Genomic DNA, 27,758 nt, shown 5'->3' on the forward strand with positions numbered 1-27,758 from the left:
GCGAAACCCAAAAATCTTTGAATTGCACGAAGTCCAGAGGGGCATGGCCAGTCCAGGACCGCGGAGAGCTTAGCCAGGTCCATCCGTAAGCCCTGGGTGGAGATTATGTACCCTAGGAAGGGCAGACTGGACTGCTCGAAGAGGCACTTCTCGATCTTAGCGTAGAGGCGTTTTTTTCTGAGGTGAGACAGAACTTGGTGTACATGTACCCGGTGTAGATCAAGGTTTGGGGAGAAAATGAGAATGTCGTCAAGGTATACGAACACGAAGGGCATCACCAGATATTCGAAATGGCCATCCCGCGTGTTGAAGGCGGTCTTCCACTCGTCTCCCTCTCTAATTCGGATCAAGTTGTAGGCTCCTCTCAGATCCAATTTGGTGAAAATCTTGGCACCTCGAAGTCGATCGAAGAGCTCAGAAATGAGTGGAAGAGGATACCGGTTCTTAATGGTGATCTTGTTTAGGCCTCTGTAATCGATGCACGGACGGAGGGAACCGTCCCTTTTAGCCACAAAGAAAAAAACGGCTCCTGCGGGAGAGGAGGACTTCCTAATGCATCCTCTCTGCAAGTTTTCATGAATGTAGTCCGTCATGGCGAGAGTCTCTGGTTGAGAGAGTGGGTAGATTCTACCCCGAGGGGGTGTAGTACCCGGCAACAAGTCGATTGGGCAATCATAGGGGCTATGGGGTGGAAGAAGCTCGGCTTGTTTCTTGCAAAAGACGTCCGCGTAGCTGTGGTAGGACTTAGGAAGACCAGGTGGCGGAGGAGCTACGGGGTCATGCTTAACAGGGATTTTTTCTTTTCCCCTTTAAAGTTATGTCTGTGTGTAAACGCTTATATTTACCAAGAATATTTAATCAGACCCTAAAGCCATTTCTTTCTTATCAAGTGAAGAAATTGAGGAGGAAGAAATACCCTTCCAGTTCATTTTCAGCCAATAAATTGGAAATACATTACCACGTAACAAAGTTTCAGATGGGCCGCTCACTTTCCGCTCGGATGTATATTGCCAGGCAGAAAACACTTATTGAGTTCACGACTTATTAAAATTGCAATTCACCATGAGGTGAGTGGGAATTGCACACAGATGTGGTAATTTAAGTAGAAAAGAACTCTGAATTGAATGTGTTATTTGCTTTCAGCTTCCTTTCACAGCTTAAGAATAGGTAATTTAGCCGCTGAAGACGCGCCAAATTCAGGTCAACAGAGGCTTTCTTCTCCTCTCCATGTATTAGGATTCAAGATAGTTACACAGACAAAGATCCTTCACAAGTGCAAAGATGATCATATAGATAAAGTGGGTTGTATGAGTGATCTTCCTTTTATAGAGAGGCGCGTGTGACCCCCATAGCTGTACCGAAGGAGAATCACATCATTACACTGTGCTGCAATGCTCTTTCTTCTATCACAAAGGAGCTGTCATCTTGTCTTACACAATCTTCTCCTACAAGGTCAGGCTGGCCCATCAGAGTACGAGAGGAACCTCCCAAAGGCTCAAATGCTAACACAATAATGAATCCCAAAGGTCCAGAAGAGGTCGACCCCATGTGGAAGTGACTTTACTAAGGCCTATTGTTTATTGGATGCTTCACAAACCACCCTTTAGATCTTACTGAATATACGTCTTTTGTATGGAAATAAAGAATCAATTCAATAAGAATGCAAAATTTGAATTAAAAAATTTGAATTTGACAAAAAATTGGATTAGTTAGAATACAAACTTGAGATTTTTTCAAATTTGTTTTGTCCGTGCTCTTAGGTTGAGTGCTCTGCACCTGAACCATCCATTCAGTGTATTCTAAAGAAGCAGGGTCACCTGTCAGACTCTACAGAAGCAGGGTCTCCTGCCAGACTCTACAGAAGCAGGGTCATCTGTCAGACTCTACAGAAGCAGGGTCTCCTGCCAGACTCTACAGAAGCAGGGTCACATGTCAGACTCTAGAGAAGCAGGGTCTCCTGACAGAATCTACAGAACCAGGGTCACCTGTCAGACTCTACAGAAGCAGGGTCTCCTGTCAGACTCTACTTAAGCAGGGTCTCCTGCCTTTGACAGTAGCCCCTGCTCCTGTACATACTTTGAGTGAGCATTTACAGAGCACTTCTGAATCAGCATCTGAGCCCGGAACGCATCTGACAATCAGATTGGACACAAAATGAACCTGAAACCTGAAAAGTCCAATATTATACTATTCTGTATGGTCTAGTAGAGCATATAGCACTAATACAACTGTGTCTGGTATGGCTATCAACAATAGAAGACCATAGGTGGCCTCTGAAAACTATGGAGATCTGTTGCCTATAGCAACCAGTCTCAAAAAAATGAAAGCTGTGCTGTGATTGGTTGCTTTTAGTTTTTCTTTTAGACAGTTTTAGAAATATACCCCAATGGGACTAATCTTTAAATCTATCTTAAAACTCTTGGTTGCCCATAGAAACTTATTCCAATTTAAGAAGAAATATAGAAAAAACAGGGAGCACTGCTATCAAACAACCAGATTCCACAAAACAGTGAAAACAGGGAGAGAGAGAGGAATAAAAATTGTGACTCACCTGGTGTAGGTGGTGATCTCTATAATAAGAGAACCACCACAAACAACTCCAGAGCCACATTCACGTATATTCAATATATTGTCACTCCTCCACCGAGTCGGTATCCATATAGGAGATCTCAGGGGTATCCAGATATACCTCAGGTAAATCCGTAATGGGTATTATATATAAAAAAAAAAGAAGAACATTTTCCCAAGCGCTCAGAGAAGTATTGGAACTACCATATATAGAGTCATATAGATATAGACTTACTCCACAGTGGGGGGATGTGTTGTTTCAAAACATATCCCCCCTCCTCGTAGGCATAACACACAGACTCGCGATCATAACAATCGTAGGCATCCACCCATGTGACTGACCGGTTCCGGACCAAGATGAGCAGACCACTGAACCAACTACGAGATTCTTCTTATCGTATTTTAATGTACAGATGCGACGCGTTTCTGAGGTATTATCGGCTTACGCCACCTTGTTCATCAGGCATATAGTATATATAATACAAACAGTTTAAATACCTTCACCCTGGGTCTTCGCATGTAGCGTCTTCCTGGCGGCATCGCGTAGCATGTGACGGACTACCGATCACATGACTCCCCCATGCGTTCCCGGAGACGTCACTTCCTGCGGATGGTGGAGCACAAACATAAACGGATACTGAACATTACGAAAACCCAAAGGTCAGGTGATAAAACACTTACAATTATTAAAAATACAATAAAACTAACATTACTAATAAAAAAATGGTTTGGAAAGTCAGGGGTCATGTGCGTTTATAAAGCCCCCCCCCGTGGTGCCAGAACAGTGGACACCCCCCCACACATGTGACCCTATTTTGGAAACTACACCCCTCACAGAATTTAATAAGGGGTGCAGTGAGTATTTACACCCCACTGGCATTTGACAGATCTTTGGAACAGTGGGCTGTGCAAATAAAAAATTACATTTTTCATTTTCACGGACCACTGTTCTAAAAATCTGTCAGACACCTGTGGGGCGTAAATGCTCACTGTACCCCTTATTACATTACGTGAGGGGTGTAGTTTCCAAAATGGGGTCACATGTGGGTATTTATTTTTTTGCGTTTATTTCAGAACCGCTGTAAAATCAGCCACCCCTGTGCAAATCACCAATTTAGGCCTCATGTGTACATGGTGCGCTCTCACTCCTGAGCCTTGTTGTGCGCCCGCAGAGCATTTTAAGACCACATATGGGGTATTTCTGTACTCAGAAGAAATTGTGTTACAAATTTGGGGGGTCTTTTTTTCCTTTTAACGCTTGTGAAAATAAAAAGTATGGGGCAACACTAGCATGTTAATGTAAAATTTTTTACACTAACAAGCTGGTGTAACCCCAACTTTTCCTTTTCTTAAGGGGTAAAAGGAGAAAAAGACCCCCAAAATTTGTAGTGCAATTTCTCCCGAGTACGGAGATACCCAATATGTGGCCCTAAACTGTTTCCTTGAAATACGACAGGGGTGAACATAGGGGTGGACATAGGGGTATTCTACGCCCGTGATTCCCAAAAAGGGTGCCTCCAGCTGTTGCTAAACTCCCAGCATGCCTGGACAGTCAGTGGCTGTCCGGAAATGCTGGGAGTTGTTGTTTTGTAACAGCTGGAGGCTCCGTTTTGGAAACACTGCCATACAATACGTTTTTAATTTTTATTGGGGGGGACAGTGTAAGGGGGTGTATATGTAGTGTTTTACCCTTTATTATGTGTTAGTGTAGTGTAGTGTTTTTAGGGTACGTTCGCACTGGCGGGTTACAGTGAGTTTCCCGCTAGGAGTTTGCGCTGTGGCGAAAAATTTGCCGCAGCCCAAACTTGAAGCAAGAAACTTACTGTAAACCTGCCCGTGTGAATGTACCCTTTACGTTCACAGGGGGGGGGGAAACCTCCAGCTGTTTCAAAACTACAACTCCCAGCATGTGCTGACAGACCGTGCATGCTGGGAGTTAAAGTTTTTCAACAGCTGGAGGCACACTGGTTGGAAAACCTTCAGTTAGGTTCTGTTATCTAACTCAGTATTTTCCAACCAGTGTGCCTCCAGCTGTTGCAAAACTACAACTCCCAGCATGTACTGATCACCAAAGGGCATGCTGGGAGATGTAGTTATGCAACAGCTGGAGGTACGCAACTACAACTCCCAGCATGCTGAGACAGCTGTTTGGGCATGCTGGGATTTGCAGTTTTGCAACATCTGGAGGGCTACAGTTTTAGAGACCACTGCAAAGTGTCACCCTCCAGATGTTGCAAAACTACAAATCCCAGCCTGCCCGGATAGCAAACAGCTGTTTGGGCATGCTAGGAGTTGTAGTTTTGCAAGATCTGGAGGGATACAGTTTAGAGACCACTAGATAGTGATCTCAAACTGTAGCCCTCCAGCTGTTGCAAAACGACATATTCCAGCATGCCCAAACAGCTGTCTGGGCATGCTGGGAGTTGTAGTTTTGCAACATCTGGAGGGCTTCAGTTAGAGACCACTATCTAGTGGTCTCAGACTGTACCCTCCAGATGTCGCTAGGCAACTCACCGGCTTCCGTAGGATCAAGCCGCATGACGCCGCCTACCGATCTCCATCGCAGCCCGCCGATCTCCGTCGCCCGCAGCCTCCGTATCGGTAAGTGGATCTTCGGCGCCGGTCCCTGTCGGGTTTCCCCATCCTGCCCCGCCTATTGTGGGTGGGCAGGACGGGGAAAATGAAAGTTAACCCCCCCGTCCCCGATCTGCTATTGATGGTCGCGTCTAGACCACCAATAGCAGGGATAGGAGGAGTGGCACCTCTGCCACCTCACTCCTATTCCTTCAGGGGGATTGTGGGTGTCATGGGCACCCGCGATCCCCCTCCTATTCCGGGTCACCATAGACCCGTAATGACCCGTAATCGCGCAAATCGCAAGTGTGTATTCACTTGCGATTTGCCGCGATCGCCGACATGGTGGGGTCTGATGACCCCCCCTGGGCCTTTGCACGGGATGCCTGCTGAATGATTTAAGCAGGCATCCCGGTCCGCGGCGGGGGCCGGAATTCTCCATGACGTACGCGTACGTCATGGGTCCTTAAGTACCAGGGTGTCATGACGTACGCGTACGTCAAGGGTCCTTAAGGAGTTAAAGGGGTTCTCCACCATTAGGTGATTTTAGTACGTACGTGCCAGACAGTAATGGACATGCTTAGGAAGGATCTGTGCTTGTCTTGGGGCTAAATGGCTATGTTGTGAGATTACCAGAACACTGTGGCTATGTTTTTGTGAACTGGGCATTTCCTGTTGGAGTTCATTCTCTCAAATGACACATCCCATAGTTCCTTGTATGTAAGTGTGAGGTCACTTTCATCTCTCCTACACATCAGCCACCCTACCCATTAAAACACGAATGAGCTGTATTCTAATCAAAAGACCAGTGCTGGGAATTTAAGTTTTGCAACATCAAGAGGGCCACAGTTTGAGACCACTACCCGAGAAGGTCCTGCTTACTTGGAAGCATCTTATCTCAGTACATTCGCCCCATATTTTTGGGAGTTTTATAGTAATCTTCAAATTTTTGGAGATCACTTAGGGACACAAGGTCTTTAATAACAATGTAGATCTTCACTTCATGAAATAACCTTATTTAGAGTCTACGGGTTTCCAACAAGAGAGTCTTGCATCAGTTCTTGGATATATATCGATCACATTGATGAATTATACATTAGCTGAAATGGTCTTTGGGTAATTCTTTTCCATCAAGCTACAATCTGGAACCATTTTTTAGGTAAAATGCCAAAATTGAGTCTATTATTAATAAGAGATTTAACTCTTGGAGCTCCTCTTGGTTTACAGTATTGAGAGTCTATAAATTTGGAATATGAAAAATGGATATGTTATTTAATTCCCATTTTTGTTAAAAATGCTAAGGTGGCTCTGAGGCCAATGGACACCTGGGCAGAATGCCAAGAGTTGCAGTGGTTGTGGTCACCAAATGCAATATCTCAGTAGCAGACGCAAGACCTCTGGCCTTTTCCCAGATTGGCACACAGTGCAGAGGAGTGTACTGATGGTGGTAGTAGTCTCTTTCCCATCTTGGGCATACCCTAGACGGAGTGTCTGGCGGATGGAAGTATGGATGATGATGTTAGTTGTGCTATAACATGACCAGAGACATTTTGGTGGAATAACAGAACAGCTCTTTACTTATGGAACTTGATGGAAAAATAAGTCAAAATTTGGAGGTACAGTCTCTAGTAGTGTAATAGCTAGTGATGAGCGGCATAGGCCATATTCAAATTTGCGAAATTTTGCAAATATATGGACAAATATTGGTCCTATATTAGCAAAATTAGCACATTCGCTGTGTTCGTTTTTTTTATGCAAAAATTCATAATTGAATTTGCATAGAGCGCATGCGTGATTATATCTTTCACCTAAAAGAAGGGAAAAATCAGTGCCCTCTGACAGGAAGTGGTGATATTCGTGAATATTTGCATATTCGCGCATTAGTATATTCGTGAATATTCGCATATTCAAAAAAAAAAAAGAATATTCATCATTACGAATATATATCACTATATTCTAAATATTCGCTGTTTCACATTTCGAATATTCACGCTCAGCACTAGTAATAGCACATGTAAGAAGGCACCCATTTTTTCAGTATTGTAGTGTGTAGGGATTTTAGATGGATTATTCACTCCTCTAGGTTTGTGCTGATGTAAGACATTGTCCTGAATTTCTTCACTAATCTTTACCAATAAAATACTCACAAACCTTGAGCTGCAGTTTCCACTATGGGATGCAGGTCTTACAAATACATGATGTGCTAGCCACAATACCCTGGAACTGGCCTGAAGCCCCTGCAGGTTCCAGGAATGCAATGTACTTGTACACCTTTATGCCTCTGATGATACCTTTCTGTTAATTCTCTTACAAATATTTAGTATTCCCACAGATAAGACCTAGGAATACACCAGTATGATAAGATTCTTTGCTGAAGTCCAGACATTATCTCCATGAGGTCCCGAGTAGGGTGAGGCCTAGCTATAGAAGGAAAGGAAACAGAGCCATCCTCACTCCTCCTTACTCTCTAGACATCTCTATAGCATGCTGGGAGTTGAAGTTTTGCAATACATCTAGAGGGCCACAGTTCGAGACTACAACCCGAGAAGGTCCTGCTTACTTGGCAGCATCTTATCTCAGTAAATCCCTCCTATTCTGTTTAGACCTCTTCTTTGGGATACAGCACCATATTTTTGGGAGTTTTATAGTAATCTCCAAATTTTTGGAGATCACTTAGGGACACAAGGTCTTTAATAACAATGTAGATCTTCACTTCTTGAAATAACCTTCTTTATAGTCTACCGGTTTCCAACAAGAGAGTCTTGCATCAGTTCTTGGATATATATCGTTCACGATGATGAATTATACATTAGCTGAAATGGTCTTTGGGTAATTCTTTTCCATCAAGTTACAATCTGGAACCATTTTTTTAGGTAAAATGCCAAAATTGAGTCTATTATTAATAAGAGATTTAACTCTTGGAGCTCTTCTTGGTTTACAGTGTTGAGATTGGGAGTTTATAAATGGGGAATATAAAAAATGGATATGTTATTTAATTCCCATTTTTGTTAAAAATGCTAAGGTGGCTCTGAGGCCAATGGACACCTGGGCAGAATGCCAAGAGTTGCAGTGGTTGTGGTCACCAATTGCAATATCTCAGTAGCAGACGCAAGACCTCTGGCCTTTTCCCAGATTGGCACACAGTGCAGAGGAGTGTACTGATGGTGCTAGTAGTCTCTTTCCCATCTTTGGCATACCCTAGACGGAGTGTCTGGCAGATGGAAGTTTGGATGATGATGTTAGTTGTACTATAACATGATCAGAGACATTTTGGTGGAATAACAGAACAGCTCTTTACTTATGGAACTTGATGGAAAAATAAGTCAAAATTTGGAAGTACAGTCTCTAGTAGTGTAATGGCACATGTAAGGAGGCACCCATTTTTGCAGTAATGTGTGTGGTCATTTTTAGATGGATTATTCACTCCTCTAGGTTTGTGCTGATGTAAGACATTGTCCTGAATTTCTTCACTAATCTTTACCAATAAAATACACACGAACCTTGAGCTGCAGTTTCCACTGTGGGATGCAGGTCTTACAAATACATGATGTGCTAGCCACGATACCCTGGAACTGGCCTGAAGCCCCTGCAAGTTACAGGAATGCAATGTACTTGTACACCTTTATGCTTCTGATGATACCTTTCTCTTAATTCTCTTAAAAATATTTAGTATTCTTACATATAAGACCTAGGAATACACCCGTATGATAAGATTCTTTGCTGAAGTCCAGACATTATCTCCATGAGGTCCCGAGTAGGGTGAGACCTAGCTATAGAAGGAAAGGAAACAGAGCACTCCTCACTCCTCCTTACTTTCTAGACATCTCTATAGACCGCTGTGGTCTAAACCGATACTCTAGAATGTTCCACAATGCAAATTCTATCAAACCATATTAGTGAATACGACTTCTCTTACATTACATGTTTACATTACATTAAAGTACACTCTCATATAGCCAGCATAACTGCCTATATGAGAGTACTCTCCGACCCAAGGTTTCCAAAGGACAGGGAAAAAGATGTCTAACCGTGTGTCGACAACCATCCTGCCCCCTTTCATAGACATTAATGGAGGGTGGGGTGTGATGACCGCAGCCACCTAAATGTTGGGAACCAGCTCAGAATGCTTGGTTGCGGGGCCAGAGATCAAGGGGGGGAAAGTGGGAGGGAGGAAGGTTCTACTGGTTTGAATAGGGGATAAAATGTCTTTTGGAAGAGGACCCCTTTAACAGCCCAGGCATGACCTGACCTGACCTCACCGCTTTGCTCTCTGAAGTCTCGTGCTAGACCAGAAACTGCGTCATCTGGGCCTGCGCAAGATTTCAGTGAAGAGAAAGGTCATGTCTGCCATGCCTGTGCTGTCAATCACCTCTAATCTCATCTGTCAATCACAGACCAGGGAGCTGTAACTAAGCCAAGATGCTGCTCATAAACATGACTACTTGAGTCTCATTAGCATAATTTTCTTCCGAAGGCCGTCCACACATGCTAGGAGATGAAGTTTTGCAACCCTGGTCGGAATAACACTGCTTTAAGTCATATATCTGGTGTAGAAGAGATTTCCACTGGTTCTCGTTGCTACAGGAAAATCAATTGTTTACCAAATGCAAATATATCTCTGTGAAGCATTTATTACAGAAGCCGAGCGGTTAGTAAGTTATCGACTGCTTATTTTTAGACTCTGCCGAGATGGGGCATGCTCTGGATGAGGAGAAGGATGACAGGGGCACCGTCTGTGTCAAGTATCTGCTTTTTCTCTTCAATTTCTTCTTCTGGGTAAGTTCATACTTGAATTGTTGTATTCATCTGCCATGATTTTGATGAGGAATGTTTTCTGAAGAGAAAAAAAATGTTCAACATGAAGGCGATCATTGTATGATAGAAGAACAAGTTAGAGAACACTCTTAGTTCTCAATGATAATGCACAGTTCGTCCAGGTCGTTGTACACAGTAGCTTCAGGTTTCACAGAGGCCAATACATCCACTTTTACAGTTTTTAGGTTCCAATACAACTTTCTAAATAGTCTTTATTAAAAATAAATATAATAAAAAAGTAAATAAATACATAAATAAATAAATTAATAAAGGGTTTTGCATATAGAGCTCCTATGCAGACCTATATGTTTCCATGGTTACAGACTACAATCTAGTGGTGCTCGCGAATATTCTCAATGCGAATTTTATTCGCGAATATCGCATATTCGCGAATATTCGCGAATATAGCACTATATATTCGTAATTACGAATATTCGTGTTTTTTTTTTTCACAGTACACATCACAGTGATCACCCCTCTCTGCTTCCAGCTTGTGTGGTGTGAAGAAGGCTCTAATACTACTGTGTGAGACTGGTGTACAAATTTTCGCATATACGAACATTTACACTTGCAAATTTTCGCATATGCAAATTTTCGTGTATGCTAATTTGTATATGTTGATTTTCGCATACGCGAATGTTCGTATATGCGAAAAATTTAATGGAAATATTACAAATATGCGAATATTCGCGAATATATGATGAATATTCGCGAATTCGAATATGACCTATGTCGCTCAACACTAGTGTTGCTAGCCAATATTATTCGTGAATATAGCATATTCGCGAATTCCCGAATATAGCACTATATATTCGTAATTACGAATATTCGTTGTTTTTTTTTTTCACATCACAGTGATCATCCCTCTCTGCTCCCAGCTTGTGTGGTGTAAAGAAGGCTCTAATACTACTGTGTGAGACTGGTGTGCGAATTTTCGAACATTCAAATTGCCGCATATACGAATTTCCGGTTGTGTAAATGTTCGCATATGTTAATTTTCGCGTATGCGAATTTTCATCTATACTAATGTTCGTATATGCAAATTTACGCATATAAGAATTTTTACTCACGTTATGTTAATGTTCACATATGCAAATTTTTACTTAACTTGGTTTTCGTATACGCAAATTTTCGCTTATGTTAATGTTCGCATACGCTAAGTTTCGCATACGTTAATTTTTCGCATATGAGAATTCTTTACTTGTGTAGTGTTGATTTTCGCGTACGCGAATTTTTGCTTATGTTAATGTTCGTATATGCGCATTTTCAAGTATGCTAATGTTCGCATATGTTAATTTTAGTATATGCGAAAATGAGACGAGAATTTTACGAATATGCGAATATATGCCGAATATTCGTCCATATATTCGCGAATATTCGCGAATTCGAATATGGCCTATGCCGTTCAACACTACTCAACACTACTACAATCAATCCCTGTGTAGTCTGACCCTTGAGTAATATGTTCACCATTACAATTTTTATGTTCCAATGCAATTTATAACAAAAAAAAATTAGAACAAAAAAGACAAAAAACATCAGCTCCCATGCAGACCTATGTGTTTCCATATTTACAGACTATAATCAAACCCTGTGTAGTCTGACCCTAGAGTAATACATCCACTTTTACAATTTTTATGTTTTATTTCAACTTTTCAAATAGTCTTTATTTAAAACCCATATGGTTTTGTATATACAGCCCCTATGCAGACCTATGTGTTTCTATGGTTACAGACTACAATCAAACTCTGGGTAGTCTGACCCTAAAGTAATACATCCACCTTTACACTTTTTGTTTCAATGCAAATTTCCAAACAGTCTTTATTGGGGGGGAAAAAAAAAAAAAAAAAATATATATATATATATATATATATATATATATATATTTTTTATTCTTGAATTATAAATAAAAATAATTATATAATTATTATATGATTTTGTGTATATACAGCACCTATGCAGACCTATGTGTTTCCATGGTTACAGACTGAAATCAAACTTTGTGTAGTCTGACCCTACAGTAATATTCCTGTATGTCTACCATGTCTTGCTAATATAAAGCCGGTAATAAGAACCAACACCTGCAAGGGATGTCATCTTCTTGTCCATAGACCTTGAATAGGACAGAAAAGTGTAGTGTAAGGCAATGCTTCTCAACCACGGTGCCTCCAGCTGTCGCAAAACTACAACTTGCAGCATGCCCAGACAGCCAAGGCTCCATATTCTGTTGCTTCCTTTTCGGGATAGCTTCATGGTACAGACAGTGTGTACCATGTTGTCTGCACCAAGAGACCTAGAACAAGAAAGAAGCTGCGGGCAGGAGGTAAAATATATATTTTTAACATTTTCCCAAAGAGGGACAGTGCTCAGAATTGCTTACCAGATACAGCTCCATACTTTTAGTAGTGGTCATTCCTGGTGTTGCAGCTCAGCCCATTAACTTCAGTGGAAAATCAACAAAGGAGGAAGCTTTTGACTTAATATCCCGTTCTCATATTTTGTTGTCATATCCCAACCTCATATCCCGTCCTCATATCTCAACCTCATATCCCGTCCTTATATCTCAACCTCATATCCCGTCCTCATATCTCAACCTCATATCCTGACCCCCTATCTCGTCCTTATATCCCGACCTCATATCCCATCCTCCTATCCCATCCTTATATCCCGACCTTTTATCTCGACCTCAAATCCCGTCCTCATATCCTGACCTCCTATCCATACTTCTATTTCGACCTCATATCCCGTCCTCATATCCCGTCCTCATATCCCGACCTCATATCCCGACCTCCTATCTCGACCTCATATGCCGTCCTCATATCTCTATCTCCTATCCCAACCTCTTATGTGGTCCTCATATTCCATATTCCGTCCTCATATCTGAACCTCATATCCCATCCTCATATCCTGTCCTCATATCCCGACCTCCTATCTCAACCTCCTTTCCCGTCCTCCTATCTCAACCTCATATCCCGTCCTCATATCTTGACCTCATATCCCATCCTCACATCCCGTCTTCATATCCCGACCTCATATACCATCCTTATATCCCATCCTTATATCCCATCCTCATATCCCGTCCTCATATCCCAACCTCATATCCCATCCTTATGTCCAGACCTCATATCCTGTCCTCAGGTGGGGTGTAAGCTGAAAATGGAAGGGGACGGGGCTTTGTGATACTGGGCGTGATTTGCAAGCCAGGCCGATGCACAAAAAGGGTAGATAATAATAGTGGTGGGGCTTAAAATGTGGGCGTGTCTTTTTGAGATGGGGTGTGGCTTGCAAGGCGGACTGACACATTCACCAGGAGATGCAGAGCGGAGCTTGTGGAGTAAGGTACTGGAAGTCCTATATACTTGCATGAGACTTGAAACAAAAACCCATCTTTCATATAAGGGTGTAGGTAAGGGTTAATTTAACTATCATTTATTTTTATTTGACATATAAGTAATATGTGTACCAGGTATTATTGAAATATCTCCAGCCGTACGGAAGTTATGTGGGAACATACATTTCCCATAGATTTGCTTTGGACCTTAAACAAAAACCTTGGACCTGGCAAATGAGGGTAGGTTAGGGTTAAATTAACTATCCTATATTTTTTGTGGACATATACTGCATTTATCGGCCTATAACACACACCCTCATTTTACCAAGGATATTTGGGTAAAAAAAGTTTTTTACCCAAATATCCATGGTAAAATGAGGGTGCGTGTGTGTGCATGTGAATACCCCGATACACCCCCAGGAAAGGCAGGGGGAGAGAGGCCGTCGCTGCCCGCTTCTCTCCCCCTGCCTTTCCTGGGGTCTAGAGCCCTGCTGCCGCCGCTTCTCTCCCGCTGGCTATCTGCACCGCTGCCCGTTCTCTCCCCCTGACTATCGGTGCCGGAGCCCCATTGCCGGCGCCGACAGCCAGGGGGAGAGAAGGGGCAGTGGCACCCGTTGCCTCCCCCCATCCCCGGTTGCATAATTACCTGTTGCCGGGGTCGGGTCCGCGCTGCTTCAGGCCTCCGGTGTGCGTCCCCTGCGTCGTTGCTATGCACTGCACTGCACAGCGCGGCGCACTGACGTCATGCGCCGCGCCGTGCAGCGCATAGCAACGACGCAGGGGACGCACACCGGAGGCCTGAAGCAGTGCGGACCCGACCCCGGCAACAGGTAATTATGCAACCGGAGATGGGGGGAGGCAACAGGGCAGCGACGCCGGCAATGGGTGCCGATGCCGCTGCCCCTTCTCTCCCCCTGGCTGTCGGCGCTGCTGCCCCATTGCTGGCGCCGCTTCTCTCCCCCTGGCTATCGGCGCCGATAGCCAGGGGGAGAGAAGGGCCGGCAGCAGGGCTCTAGACCCCAGGACAGGCAGGGGCAGAGAAGCCGGCAGCGCTGGCTGTCTCTGCACCTGCAAAGCCGCTGCAGTTCATTGATTTAAAGCGCCCGCTTTAAATCATTGAACTGCAGCGGCTTATCGGCGTATAACACGCACATAGACTTTAGGCTAAAAATTTTAGCCTAAAAAGTGCGTGTTATACGCCGATAAATACGGAGTAACATGTGACCAAGTATTATCGAAATATCTCCAGCCGTTTGGAAGTTATGCAGTAACATATATTTCCCATAGACTTGTATAGGACTTTAAAAAAAAAAACGCCCCTGGCAAATGGGGTGAGTAAGGGTTAAATTACCTATTCTGTTTGTTGTTGACATATAAGTAACATGTGGTCAAGTTTCATGTTACTATCTTTAGCCATTTGGACGTGATGCTGGAACATACATACATACATACATACATACATACACACACACACACACCTGGAGGTCATGAGGAAGCGCGTCATAGCGTGAGACGGCCTGTTGGCCATTACCTGCATTTACCCGTATTATATTCAAGCAGTGACTTATTTATGGGCTGAGGTGTATGTTGCTGTACACACTGAGCGTTTATCTCCGGGATAGCAGTGCTGACAATTTCTAATCTGTTGGGACATTGTTTATGCATTATAAATTAGGAGCTGTACCTATTTTGTAATTCTTTTATTCATGAACCATGCCTTTCCATGCCTTGCTGTAGTGCAGTGGTCCCCAACCCAATCCTCAAGGTCCACCTACATTCCACTACTCCATTGGAATAGAACAGGGAAAAAGTCCAACGCTGGACTGCTGTTGGGCCTTGAGGACCAGGTTGAGGACTAAATTTGAATACTAAGATCCAGAGCTTAAACAAGATCTGCATTATTGGGAGTCCAGATGAATAAATCACCGTATTTCCCTGTATTTAGGCAGAATATTATGTGAGCAAATATTTAACATTGACGTCTTCTGTTCCTGCTTACATTAGCATGCACTTATACTCATCACAGAGTCTTCCCGCTTCAGCCTACGGTAAAATGTAGATTTTTTTTCTTCCTATGTCTTCTATAATTCCGTTCTCTTTGTTTGCTCAGAGAAACATTATTGTGAAACTAGCCGGTCAGCTCACACGTTCCCATGTAGATGTATATTTAATATGCCTCGTGAAAGATACACCCCGAGGGACTCTGCAAATGGGGCCGATAGTAAACCGTGCAAACCACAAGACTGATCTCTCCGCTAGTTGTAACACTCTCCTTAGGACATTTTTGTTTTCTTATATAGATAGAGCTATAAAGGTTGAAATCATTACAGCTGAATAATTTGGATATGTAAAAACCTTGAGCGGAAATCGGAGCATTTCTCTTCCACTTGGTAATGAAGATGGGGGCTACTTACTTAAGACTGAGGCTAGGAAAACAGTTTGTATTTTTTATCTGCTTGTTCTGACCTACTTTATCTGGGCTTCGGTTCAGCTCATTAATTATTCGTCAAGTCGTTATGCTAATTTTCGCTCTATTTATGGCGATATTAGCGGCTGATTATGAACGGCCCCTACAGTCGTAGAACAACTCTACTATGGAAGAAATCACATATGGCATGTATGAGGCAGCATGGCACGTCCTGTTTAGTCAACACTAAAAAATTTACATCATCGTTTCTTACTACGTTCCTTTGTTATTCTGCCGAGAAATGTGTGACCGACACAAGGCCTACCTGGCAATGGCGGGGAATTCAACAGATGTAGTGGCGGGCTACATCAGGACATGTAGTCAAAGGTATTGTGTGGACCTTCACCCTTAAGCCCTTACAAGAAAGTGTGGGACTCTCCAGGTTGTGGCCACCAGGTTGTGACTATACAGCTGAAGTATTTAAAGGAGTACTCCGCCCCTAGACATCTTAGGTACTGTAGGAGTAAGACTTTAGGTGGTATATCAAGACCGGCACACTGGCCCCCTATTCCAGCTTGGAAAAGACAGGCAGAGATCTCATCAGGTATAATTCAATTGTCACAGGTAGCTGATAGTAGGTCAGGGCATCACGAGGCAGAGTTTGGTCATCAAAGGTAATAGGTGGAAGGTGAGGAGAAGGGTCAGGAAATAGGCCAGAAGCCAGGCCAGAATTCTCAAAACACTACAGTAGTATACTTGGCAATAACTTTATTGTTCAGACAATAGATTAATCCAGTGTGTCCCTTTAAATAGGACATGGAGCCAGGAGATTGGGGAATGAAAAAGATCAAGTGTAAGAATATAGTGTTAGAGCCAAATATTAATAGCCAACTATGGTGTTACAAGGTTCGGAGCTAAAGAGGAGACCATCATTGGCCAGGGTAGAAAGTACAGTGTTAAGTGGTCCAAAGCTGAAGAGAAGACCGTCATTGGCCATGGTGGTAAGTACAGTGTAACATGGTCCAGAGCTGAAGAGTAGACCATGATTATCCAGGGTGGTAAGTATAGTGTTTCATGGTCTGGAGCTGAGGAGGAGACCATCAGTGGCCAAAATAGTAAGTATAGTTTTAAAGGGTCCAGAGTTGATGAGAAGATCACCAATGGCCAGGGTAGTAAGTACAGTGTTATGTGGTCCAGAGCTGAAGAATAGGCCATAATTGGCCAGGGTAGTAAGTATAGTGTTTCGTGGTCTAGAGCTGAGGAAGAGACCATCAGTGGGCAGGGTAATAACTATAGTGTTATGGGGTCCAGAATTGAGGAGGAGAGAATCAGTGGCCAGAATGGTACGTATAGTTCTATGGGGTCTATAGCTGGAAAGGAGACCTTCAGTGGCCAGGGTGGTAAGTACAGTGTTACTTGGTCTGGAGATGAAGAGGAGATCATCAATGGCTAGGGTGGTAAGTATAGTATTACGGGTCCAGGGCAGGGGCCTAGTTAATGCTTCCTTGCCTGCCATGGTAGCCCTCCTCTTACACTTTGCCAGGAGCGAGAGGCAGGGTGTGATGAGAGAGCTGTAAAATGACAGTACACACCAATATACAGAAGTATTGCAGTGCATTGTAAAAGAAATTAAGCACCATATGTTGAATTCCCCTAGAGGGACTTTCTTCAATAAACTGTATTTTAGTCTTCATTTGTAGGTTCACTGTTTATTGATCTAAGACACTCAAGTATTTTTTTATAGTAAAGAAATTATTATGTGAATTCGGGTAGAAAAACAGACATGGTGCACATCTACAATCTTGTATAATGATCTGATTGCTTCTCAGCATAATATCAAAAACTAACAGGTTGTTAGTATACATTTTTGATCAAAAAGTACAAGCCCACTCGCCACGTCAAGGCCACCTATTTTGAGTGGGTCCCTAACGTCCCCAGCATAAAATGGCGCAGCACCGAGCGGCGACCACCACCGCCGCGACACCAATGCCCACAGTGGGGAGCGACCCACCGGCAGAGCGGCCCCAATGCCACTCAAACCAGTCTTTGGGCCGCACCCCCCCGCAGACACAGCGCCACGGCAGTAACGGACACCGCACAGCACCACACCAGTGTGAAACGGTAAGTGAGCTATTGCATCCCTGTTCACACTGGTGTGGTGCTGTGCGGTGTCCGTTGCTGCCGTGGTGCTGTGTCTGCGGGGGGGTGCGGCTCATAGACTGGTTTGAGTGGCATTGGGGCTGCTCTGCTGGTGGGTCGCTCCCCCCTGTGGGCATTGGCGTCGCGGCGGTGGTGGTCGCCGCCCGGTGCTGCGCCATTTTATGCTAGGGACGTTAGGGACCCACTCTGGATAGGTGGCCTTGACGTGGCGAGTGGGCTTGTACTTTTTGATCAAAAATGTATACTAACAACCTGTTAGTTTTTGATATTATGCTGAGAAGCAATCAGATCATTATACAAGATTGTAGATGTGCACCATGTCTGCTTTTCTACCCGAATTCACAAAGAAATTATTATATTTTCACAGGTCGGTGGGGCTGCAGTTATTGCGATGGGCGTATGGACCCTAATGGAGAAAAGCAGTTACATTACTTTCCTAGCAAACAGTACCTTATCGGTGTCGGCATACATTCTGCTTTTCGCTGGAGGAGTGGTCATGATCACTGGCTTCCTCGGCTGCTGTTCTTTGATTCGTGAACACAAAACCTGCCTTTTAATTGTAAGTATGACCTGTATTGGAAATGTGTATGATGCCATTTTGTTGCTAGCCGTCTTCTTTATCGTTCCTCTTCAGTTCTTCCAAGAACAAATGTTGTTTATAATGAACTAAGGAGGGGGTTAATAGTAATCTTGATGCTGCTCTAGGGTGGTCCTAGATGGTGCTCTAGGGTGGCACTAGCTGTTTAAATCTGTATGCAAAGGGCTCCCCTAGTGGCAGCTTCAGGAAGAGTTAATTTTGCTATTTGGCCCTTTTTTTCTCTAGGGCTGTGTGACAACTTCTCTGAAAGGCCATGCCTCCTCCACCTGAGGTGCCTATCTCTTTGTCTAGGCCAGAGGTCTCCAACCTAGTCCTCAAGGCCCACCAACAGTCCAGGGTTGGAATTTTTCCCTGTTCTATTCTAATGTAGTAATTAAAAAAAATAAATGTTGGTGGGCCTTGAGGACTAGGTTGAAGACCACTATATAACAGCTATTGTACAATATTGTATGCAAATCAGTTCTCGAGTGCCCCCTATTGGAGGTAACTACCCTGTAAGTCGGTGTGTAACCCATAAAATAACTAGGACCATTGAGACCATTGGTGGAGACTTCGGAATTGAGACCTTCGTGGTTGTTGTGAAGAAAAGAAATTAGGAACTATCAACCAAATTGGAATCTCCTCCAAAAAGAAGAATACCTATAATCTGACAGCTGTTTTGGGGCTCTTTAGAGGTCTTTGATGGAGGTCTCACAGTATTGTTTTACACCTTTCAGAACTGATGAAGGACAAGCACCTCAAAACAGGTGTCTACCGATAGGTTATCTTTCTTGTGGAGAAGATTCTGGGTTGGCCACAATGCGTAATCACATTTAAGCCTCTTTATTTGTTCCCATTTTGACCAATAGGTGGCACTACAGAGACACTAGTTATTTTTTTTACTTCTGGAAGAGAGCTAATTAGCATACCCCTTTTCCCAGAAAGCATTGCAACAACTATCAATCTCCACAAGATTTAAGATGTATATTCTTGTAAGATGCTCACAACACAACCCCTATCATCCCAACCAATAAACCGTATACAATTACCGTAACCTTGTGGATAGCTTTAGACTTTTTGGACAGCAGATCTCTGTTTTAATTGCCTTGTCTATAGTTGGAAGCGGTATAGAATGGATATCTTTATTGTGAAGATAAAAGGACATTCCGAACACGTCTTATTCCTTGGAACAGATGCTTGTGTCCTGGTCCAATTATACAGTGAATACATTGCAGTTATGGAGACAAACGATTGCTCTCAGGCTTTTGGTCCCCAGAATAGGTGCTGTCAGCAATTCTTGTTTATTACAGGGTGAAAGAAAAAATCTTTAGCTCATTTTTGTGACACGTCTAATCTGGGCGCCCCCCGCTGCTGCCCATCCTGACCCCCAGACAGAAGACCTCCATTAACTAAAGCGAAAAAAATATTGGATCCAGATTTTCTGTACATATGATTTATAACAACAATCGCTCTTCTCATATAAACTATTCTAGTGATGTATATATAGTGTCAGAAAGTGGAACGTATCCAGTGAAGAATGGGAAAATGTATCTAGGCTTCCTTATCCTGGGGAAAAAAATTCACTCTGCTATCCTAGATCTGTATCTCATAGAAAATGGCTTGTTAGCGCCCCCCTCTGGCACAGGTCCTCTGATCCCCCTAAAGCGGGGGGGGGGGGGGGGGGGGGAGGAGGCAAACATGCTTAAAGGGTACCTCTCATCAAAATTTTTTTTGATATATTATAGATTAATGTATGCAGAATAACTTTACAATTGCATGTTATTAAAAAATATTCTTCTTTCTATTTAATTTTCCACTTTGAAGAAATGACCACTAGGGGTCTCCCTACCAGTCCTGGCAGCAAGCATTTCAGACTCATGCTGGAGTCCTAAACACTACGAGCTGACAGTCTGCTTTGTTCACAAAGGAGAACACTCAGAGCTGCCAGCCTGCTTTGTTCACAGCCTATTTGGCTGTGAACAAAGCAGGCTGGCAGCTCTGAGTGTTTAGGACTCCAGCATGAGTCAGAAATGCTTGCTGCCAGGACTGATCGGGAAAAATACAATAGAAAGAAGCACATTTTTCATTAACATGCTATTGGAAAGTTATTCAACATTCATTAATCTAAAATATATCAAAAGTTTATTTGATGAGAGGTGCCCTTTAATGTAAAATCCCATTCGATAGACTTTAGATGTTTGAGAGGTGCAAGACATGCGCATACATCAAAATAATGAAATACATGTAGGTACTCATGTAGTTGTCATATGTATAATAATAATAATAATAAAAAATAATATGAATGTAATTATAAGTTAATAATTACAAAGAAAAAATATACATACTTAACATACTGTTATAAACAAAAGTCCCACTTAGTGCACTTAATGCTATATATTCACCTCATGGCAGGTCTAGGCATTATAGTTACCTCCTATCACTGGGAGGGCTCTTTATATCTAAATCTTTTACCAAAGAGAAAAAAGATAGAGCTACAACAGTCTCCAAAAAAATACCAAACTTTATTGTACATCATAGAAAAAAGTTAAAACATGAGGTATAACTCACAAAAGGCACACCAATAAAAACTTTCAGTGGGGTACAGACCATATAAAATGCAAGTGCTAACATTTTGATATTGCACATGAACCATATAGAATTCTCGTTATAGACCACGGACTAATAAGTATCTCTAGAGGGAGCTATGCCTCCCGTCTATGGTGACCCATCCGAAGCCCAAAGTTTTGCTCTGTGTGCATGTATTGTGCACACACCGACAGGTAGTAAACTATTGTGGAATCATATGCACTCACCCATGATGTATGTACGTCTGCACACCACTGGACCCCTACAGTCACTGTTTCGCTCCTTCCTCAGGGGGCTTGTCTAACTTTTGCTCTCCATTCCCTTTTATATCTATTCTTTGCCTCAAATTCCGGGACGCCACTTGCGTATTCGGATATCCGGTCTCGCGCTTGCCCATCTTTTTTCTCTTTGGTAAAATATTTAACATACTGGTAGCAGCCCCCTGTAGGTAGTAACAGCCCCCCCCCCCCCTTTACATAGTAGTAGCCCCTTTTAGGTAACAGCCCCCTGTATGTAGTAGCAGTCCCCTTGTATATAGTAACAGCCCTGCCCCATTGTGCATAGTAGTAGCCCCCTGTATGTAGTAGCAGTCCCCTTGTATATATTAGTGTTGCTCGCGAATATTCGCAATGTGAATTTTATTCACGAATATTGCATATTCGCGAATATAGCACTATATATTCGCAATTACGAATATTCATTTTTTTTTTCACAGTACACATCAAAGTCATCATCCCTCTCTGCTTCCAGCTTGTGTGGTGTAAAGAAGGCTCTAATACTGCTGTGTGAGACTGGCGTGCGAATTTTCGCATATGCACATTTCCGCGCATGCAAATTTCTTATATGCTAATTTTAGCATATGCAAATTTTCGCCTATGCGAAAAGAATATGCGAATGTAGCGAATATATGATGAATATTCGTCCATATATTTGCGAAATATCGCAAATTCGAATATGGCCTATGCCGCTCAACACTAGTATATAGTAACAGCCCTGCCCCATTGTGCATAGTAGTAGCCCCCTGTAGGTAGCAGCCCCCCCTGTATGTTGAAGCAGCCTCCCCTATAAGTTGTACCAGACCCCTGTATGTAGTAGCCCCCCGTATATAGGAACAGCCTCCATGAATGTAGTAGCATGCCCCATATATGTTGAAGGAGCCCCCTCCCCCCCGGTATAGCCCCACCAAGATTACCTAGCAGCTGTCCTGCTCCTCTTCTACGGGCAGGGAGAAGAACATTACCATCTGCTTACGCCACTGGCTGGGGTCTTAAAGCGTGCGTGCCTGTGCATGGCATGTCTACTACCAGCAGCCCCTGCTCTATTATAATGGGATAACAGAGGCATTAAAGTGAGGGTGTAGGCTGGAGATGAGCCACAAGGCATCTACCAAAGGAAACTTGTTAGCTGAGGTTTGCCCCCCTATAGCTTTTCCCCTGAACCAAAGCATCTCAGTAAGGCCCAAGCTACAAACAGAGAACCCTTTGGCTCTTTGGTGGGCCAGTCCAACTCTACATATCTAAGTTTTAATCCCCATAGACCCCCGTAGCATATAGACAGTCTTAATATGTCCAACGGAAGTTTCTTGGCTTTGGTTCCTGTGAAGAATTCTCACTATCTATAATTAAGAGAGGCATCTGCTATAGAGAAATTACACATTTAAATGAATTCAGTCAAACCTATCTGGAGCCGCATACACAGATCTTTTCTGAAACGGAGGAATGTTTGATGTCAAGATTCTATCTAGTTACAAAGCTAAATTTAAAAGACATAAAAATAGCTTGTGATTTTGTAAAAAAAAAAAAAATCATTCCCTATCTATCTATAAAATTATAAGAAGAAAAAATATATTCATTGTGCGACATGTCACTGTTTAGTAATAGGGAATACATTAAAGGGTACCTCTCATCAAAAAAACTTTTGATATATTATAGATTCTTGTTTGCAGAATAACTTTACAATTGCATGTTATTAAAAAATCTGCTTCTTTCTATTTAATTTTCCACTTTGAAAAAATGACCACTAGGGGTCTCCCTACCAGTCCTGGCAGGAGGCATTTCAGACTCATGCTGGAGTCCTAAACACTCAGAGCTGCCAGCCTGCTTTGTTCACAGCCAAACAGGCTGTGAACAAAGCAGGCTGGCAGCTCTGAGTGTTCTCCTTTGTGAACAAAGCAGACTGGCAGCTCGTAGTGTTTAGGACTCCAGCATGAGTCTGAAATGCTTGCTGCCAGGACTGGTAGGGAGACCCCTAGTGGTCATTTTTTCAAAGTGGAAAATTAAATAGAAAGAAGCATATTTTTTTACTAACATGCAATTGTAAAGTTATTCTGTATACATTAAACTATAATATATCAAAAACATTTTTGATGAGAGGTACCCTTTAATATTTATACAGTGACCCCTAGACCTACGATGGTCCCAACATAAGATCATTTCAACATACGATGGCCTCTCAGAGGCCATCGCATGTTGAAGGCAGCATCAACATACGATGCTTTTGTATGTCGGGGCCATCGCATAAACGGCTATCCGGCAGCACAGACTGCTTCAGCTGCCACCGGATAGCCGTTTACGGTGCCCCGTGTGGTCCGCTGACGATCACTTACCTGTCCTCGGGGCTCCGGCGCGTCCTCTTTGGGATCACCTGCATCGTCATCATGTCGCTGTGCACGCCGTCCCGTCATCCAATAGGAGCGGCGTGCATAGTGACGTGATGGCGGCGACGGAGAGCACGGATGCCGGGGAAGCAGAGGCCTTGCCGGAGCGTCGGGGACACCGCGGGGACGCGGCGACAGTGATGGACGGCGACATACAGGGCAGCGGTGAAGAGCGGCGGGGACACGTGAGTACAATCTTTAATACCAGTGGTCTTCAACCTGCGGACCTCCAGATGTTACAAAACTACAATTCCCAGCATGCCCGGACAGCCGTTGGCTGTCCGGGCATGCTGGGTGTTGTAGTTTTGCAACATCTGGAGGTCCGCAGGTTGTAGCCCACTGTCCTATACTTTACATTGCACGGATCCCTCAACATACGATGGTTTCAACAAACGATGGTCCATTTGGAACGGATTACCATCGTATGTTGAGGGACCACTGTATACTTTTGGTTAAAAAAAGATCAAACACTTTGTTCTACAGTGTGACGTCTAAGGGGTACCTTGGTCTTCACCTTTTAAAGAGGTTCTCCAACATCAGGTAAAAAACATGTCCGAGTTTTGAAACCACCAACAATCCCTTTGTTTCTTTGCAGCTGTAAATCTCTCCCTTAGGGTAGGTTCACACATACGCAGATTTGATGCGCAGGATTTTCTGCTGCAGATTTCAATGTAACCTAAATGACTGAGCACAGTTTCTAATCTGCAGTTACAAATCCTGCGCATCAAATCTGCGCAGGATCCTGCATGTGTGAATGTACCCTTACCATGTCCTGTCACTAGCTCCTGGTTGAGCAGTTGCTCAGTACTACAATTCCCAAAATGCATTGCTTTCCCTCAGCTCTTTATCACTGTCTCCTGATCGCATTACTCTCAGTCTTCGGAGTTTAAAAAAATCCATCCGATGGACTAATGCCTCGGTAAAGTATTATTTAACTGGCCGGCAGGCAGGTGCAGATAATATTTAGTGTGGCGGCAGGAAGAAGAGACAGGGTGGGCTGGAAAGAGGAGATTTATAGTGGTCAGAGAGAAGAGCTAGGGGAGATAGAACACATTAGTGTGGGGGCAGAGAGAGGGCTTGGCAGTGCTGAAGTACATGGAGGACGAGACGCCTATCACTGCTCCGGTTTTAGAAGATTGGACAAGCTGGATGGCATGCGGTATGGGTGCCACCCAGCTTTCCCGGTCTACTGAAGAGCTTTAATATGGCTGCTTTCCCAGACAGCACAAAAACCGCCATGACATTAATTGCATAGCAATATTATCACACAGACACTGTATTGGACTGATATTCGAACAAAAGATGTCGTCCAGCTCTCGGGATGCAGTTAAAAGAAGTATTCTTTATTGAAGGAACATCAGACAAAATTCACATACAGAGAAAGAAGCGTCTAACGCGTTTCACACTGAACGTGCTTAATCGTAGACTACGATTAAGCATGGTCAGTGCGAAACACGTCAGGCACTTCTTTCTCTGTATGTGAATTTTGTCTGATTCACAAGACAGATATTCTCTTCAGGAGACTGGGAAAGCCAGGGAAGTACTATGAGCCGTGCACTGTGTACTGCGTGCCACACAGCTTTCCAAGTCTCCTAAAGAGCTCCAATTTGTCTGCTTTTCCAGACAAATATTCTATTCAGCAGACTGGGAAACCTGCATGACAGGCAGTAGACAGTGCAGGGCTCACAGGAATATCTGTCTGGTAAAGCAGCCATATTGGAGCTCTTAAGCAGACTGGGAAATCTGAGTGTGTGCCACCCTGCTTTTCCAGTCTCCTAAGGTCCTAGAAGTAATAGGCTGCTCATCCTCCCTGCACTTCAGCACTGCCATGCCCTCTCCCTGCCCCCACACTAATGTGTTCTCTCTCCCCTAACCCTTCTATCAGACCACAATAAATCTTTTCTCCCTAGCCCGCCCTGTCCCCTCTCCCTGCCTACACAATAAATATTCTCTGAACCTGCCTGCCAGATGGTTAAGTAATACTCTACCAAGGCATTAGTCCAGCGGCAGGCTGTTCAAAACTCCCTGGCAATCTTCGAAGAGAGTAATGTGGTCGGGAGACAGTGATAAAGAGCTAAAGGAAAGTAATGCATTTTGGGAATTGTAGTACTGAGCAACTGCTCAACCAGCAACTAGAGACAGAAATAGGTAAGGGAGAGGATTACAGATGCAAAAAATACAAAGAGATTTATGGTGGTTTCATCCTCCCTGAGAATCTGTCATGTAAAGCAGCCTTCTATATCACTGTTCCACGGGCAATGCTGAGTACTCAGCTAATTAAGTAATATTATATTGGTCCAATACAGTGTCTGTGTAATAATACTACTATGCAAAGGGGCACTCCGCCGCTAGACATCTTATCCACTATCCAAAGGATAAGGGACAAGACGTCTGATCGCGGGGGTCCCACTGCTGCCTCACCCCTGCGATCTGCTGCAGCACCTGGCGTCGCGGCCCTCGCGACGCCACACCATGCACCCTCCATTCATGTCTAGACGTGAATGGAGGGGGCGCGGTCATGGCCTCACGATCATGGCCTCCGTCTCCAAGCATTCTAAACAAAATGTTCAGAACACATGAACATTGGAGTACCCCTTTAAGGTTAAAGATACACGGTGGTCTCAATGTTTTTGTGCTATGTGAACCCTTATGTGTCCCGTGTGACCTTATAGGTGGCCACAGAAGACAACCCCACTTGGGAATTGACTTTGGAGCCATCACTAGGGTCTATTTTTTTTAATAGGGTAATTCACTACTATAAGACCCTATTAGGTCCTATTGATGATATGCGTTCACAAGGATAGTAGATAGTAAACTTACTATCAAAACCCGTCCAGAGAAAACGATGCAGAGTTGCCCATAGCAACCAATCAGATCACTTCTTTCATATTTGAAAAGGCCTCTGAAAACTGAAAGAACCAATCTGATTGGTTGCTATGGGCAAGTCAGCATTTTTTTTTTCTCTGGACGGGTTTTGATAAATCTCCCCCATACTGTATGTTTTAGATGGAGTACGGTTCCTCAGGATCATTTATAGCATCATGCGAGTGGTCACTTCTCTGCCTATCGTGGAACGTTGCGTTCTGCCCATCAGAAGCTATTTCAGACCTACTGAGTGCCGGAAAGAAAAAAGGGCACCACGCGTTTCGCAGAGGAAAAGTAGGGCACTCAGAATAGTGCGATGCAAATTCTGGATCTGCCACTTCCCCTCCCCTAAAGCCAAGTGAGCGGATTATTCCAAAGCGCGCGGCTTCAGGCGTCCGTCCGCAGACAGCAGGTACGTTTTGTCGCCGCGAGTTCTAATTCTGGAAGAAGAATGAAAAGGGTCCCCTCTGTATTACATAGTTGGGACTTCAGAAATGTTTACGGATCTTTAGATCGGTGTTTCCCAATCTGTGTGCCTCCATTTGTTGCAAAACTACAACTCCCAGCATGCCCGGACAGCCGTTATAATTATAATTATAATGATTATAATTTTTTTCAGTTTTGCAATATATTTTCAGGAAAAGGAAGGATGTTATTTGAAAGTACAATTGGCCCTACAAAAAACAAGCCCTCATATGAGTCTTACAATTGGTCCTACAAAGACAAGCCTTCATATGAGTCTTACAATTGTTCTTACAAAGACAAGCCTTCATATGAGTCTTACAATTGGTGCTCCAAAGACAAGCCCTCATATAAGTCATGCGATTGGTCCCACAAAAAACAAGCCTTCTTATGAGTCTTACAATTGGTCCTAAAAAGACAAGCCATCATGTAAATCTTGCGATTGGTCCCACAAAAAAGAAGCCCTCATATGAGTCTTACAATTATTCTCACAGAAAAACAAGCCCTCATGTGAATCTTACAATTGGTCCTACAAAAAACAAGCCTCTATATGAATCTTACAATTGGTCCCGTGAAAATTAAGCCCTCATATAAGTCTTAAAATTGGTCCTACAAAGACAAGCCCTCACATAAGGCATGCAATTGGTCCCACAAAAAACAAGCCTGCATATGAGCCTTGCAACTGGTCCCACAAAAAACGAGCCCTCATATGAGTCTTACAGTTGGCCTCACAAAAAACAAGCCCTCATGAGTCTTA

General features: G+C 43.4%; 1 protein-coding gene and 1 long non-coding RNA gene across 3 annotated transcripts in view; one reads left to right on the plus strand and one right to left on the minus strand.

Annotated features, from left to right (window-relative positions):
• Nucleotides 1–27,758, plus strand: part of LOC130267442 (tetraspanin-11-like) — an 81,922-nt gene that overhangs the window by 15,837 nt on the left and 38,327 nt on the right. For both annotated transcript variants that reach the window (XM_056517273.1, XM_056517272.1), the window contains exons 2-3: nucleotides 9,821–9,918; nucleotides 18,223–18,414. In XM_056517273.1, coding sequence (XP_056373248.1) covers nucleotides 9,832–9,918; nucleotides 18,223–18,414 — 279 coding nt within the window. In that variant the 5' untranslated portion in view covers nucleotides 9,821–9,831. The remainder of the gene's footprint in view (nucleotides 1–9,820; nucleotides 9,919–18,222; nucleotides 18,415–27,758) is intronic.
• Nucleotides 9,776–27,758, minus strand: part of LOC130267443 (uncharacterized) — a 116,784-nt gene continuing 98,801 nt past the window's right edge. The window contains exons 2-3 of the long non-coding RNA XR_008843193.1: nucleotides 12,037–12,250; nucleotides 9,776–9,976 (exon numbers count right to left, since the gene is read on the minus strand). This is a non-coding gene — a long non-coding RNA (uncharacterized LOC130267443). The remainder of the gene's footprint in view (nucleotides 9,977–12,036; nucleotides 12,251–27,758) is intronic.

The sequence above is a fragment of the Hyla sarda genome, chromosome 4, assembly GCF_029499605.1.
Source record: "Hyla sarda isolate aHylSar1 chromosome 4, aHylSar1.hap1, whole genome shotgun sequence".
NCBI lineage: Eukaryota > Metazoa > Chordata > Amphibia > Anura > Hylidae > Hyla > Hyla sarda.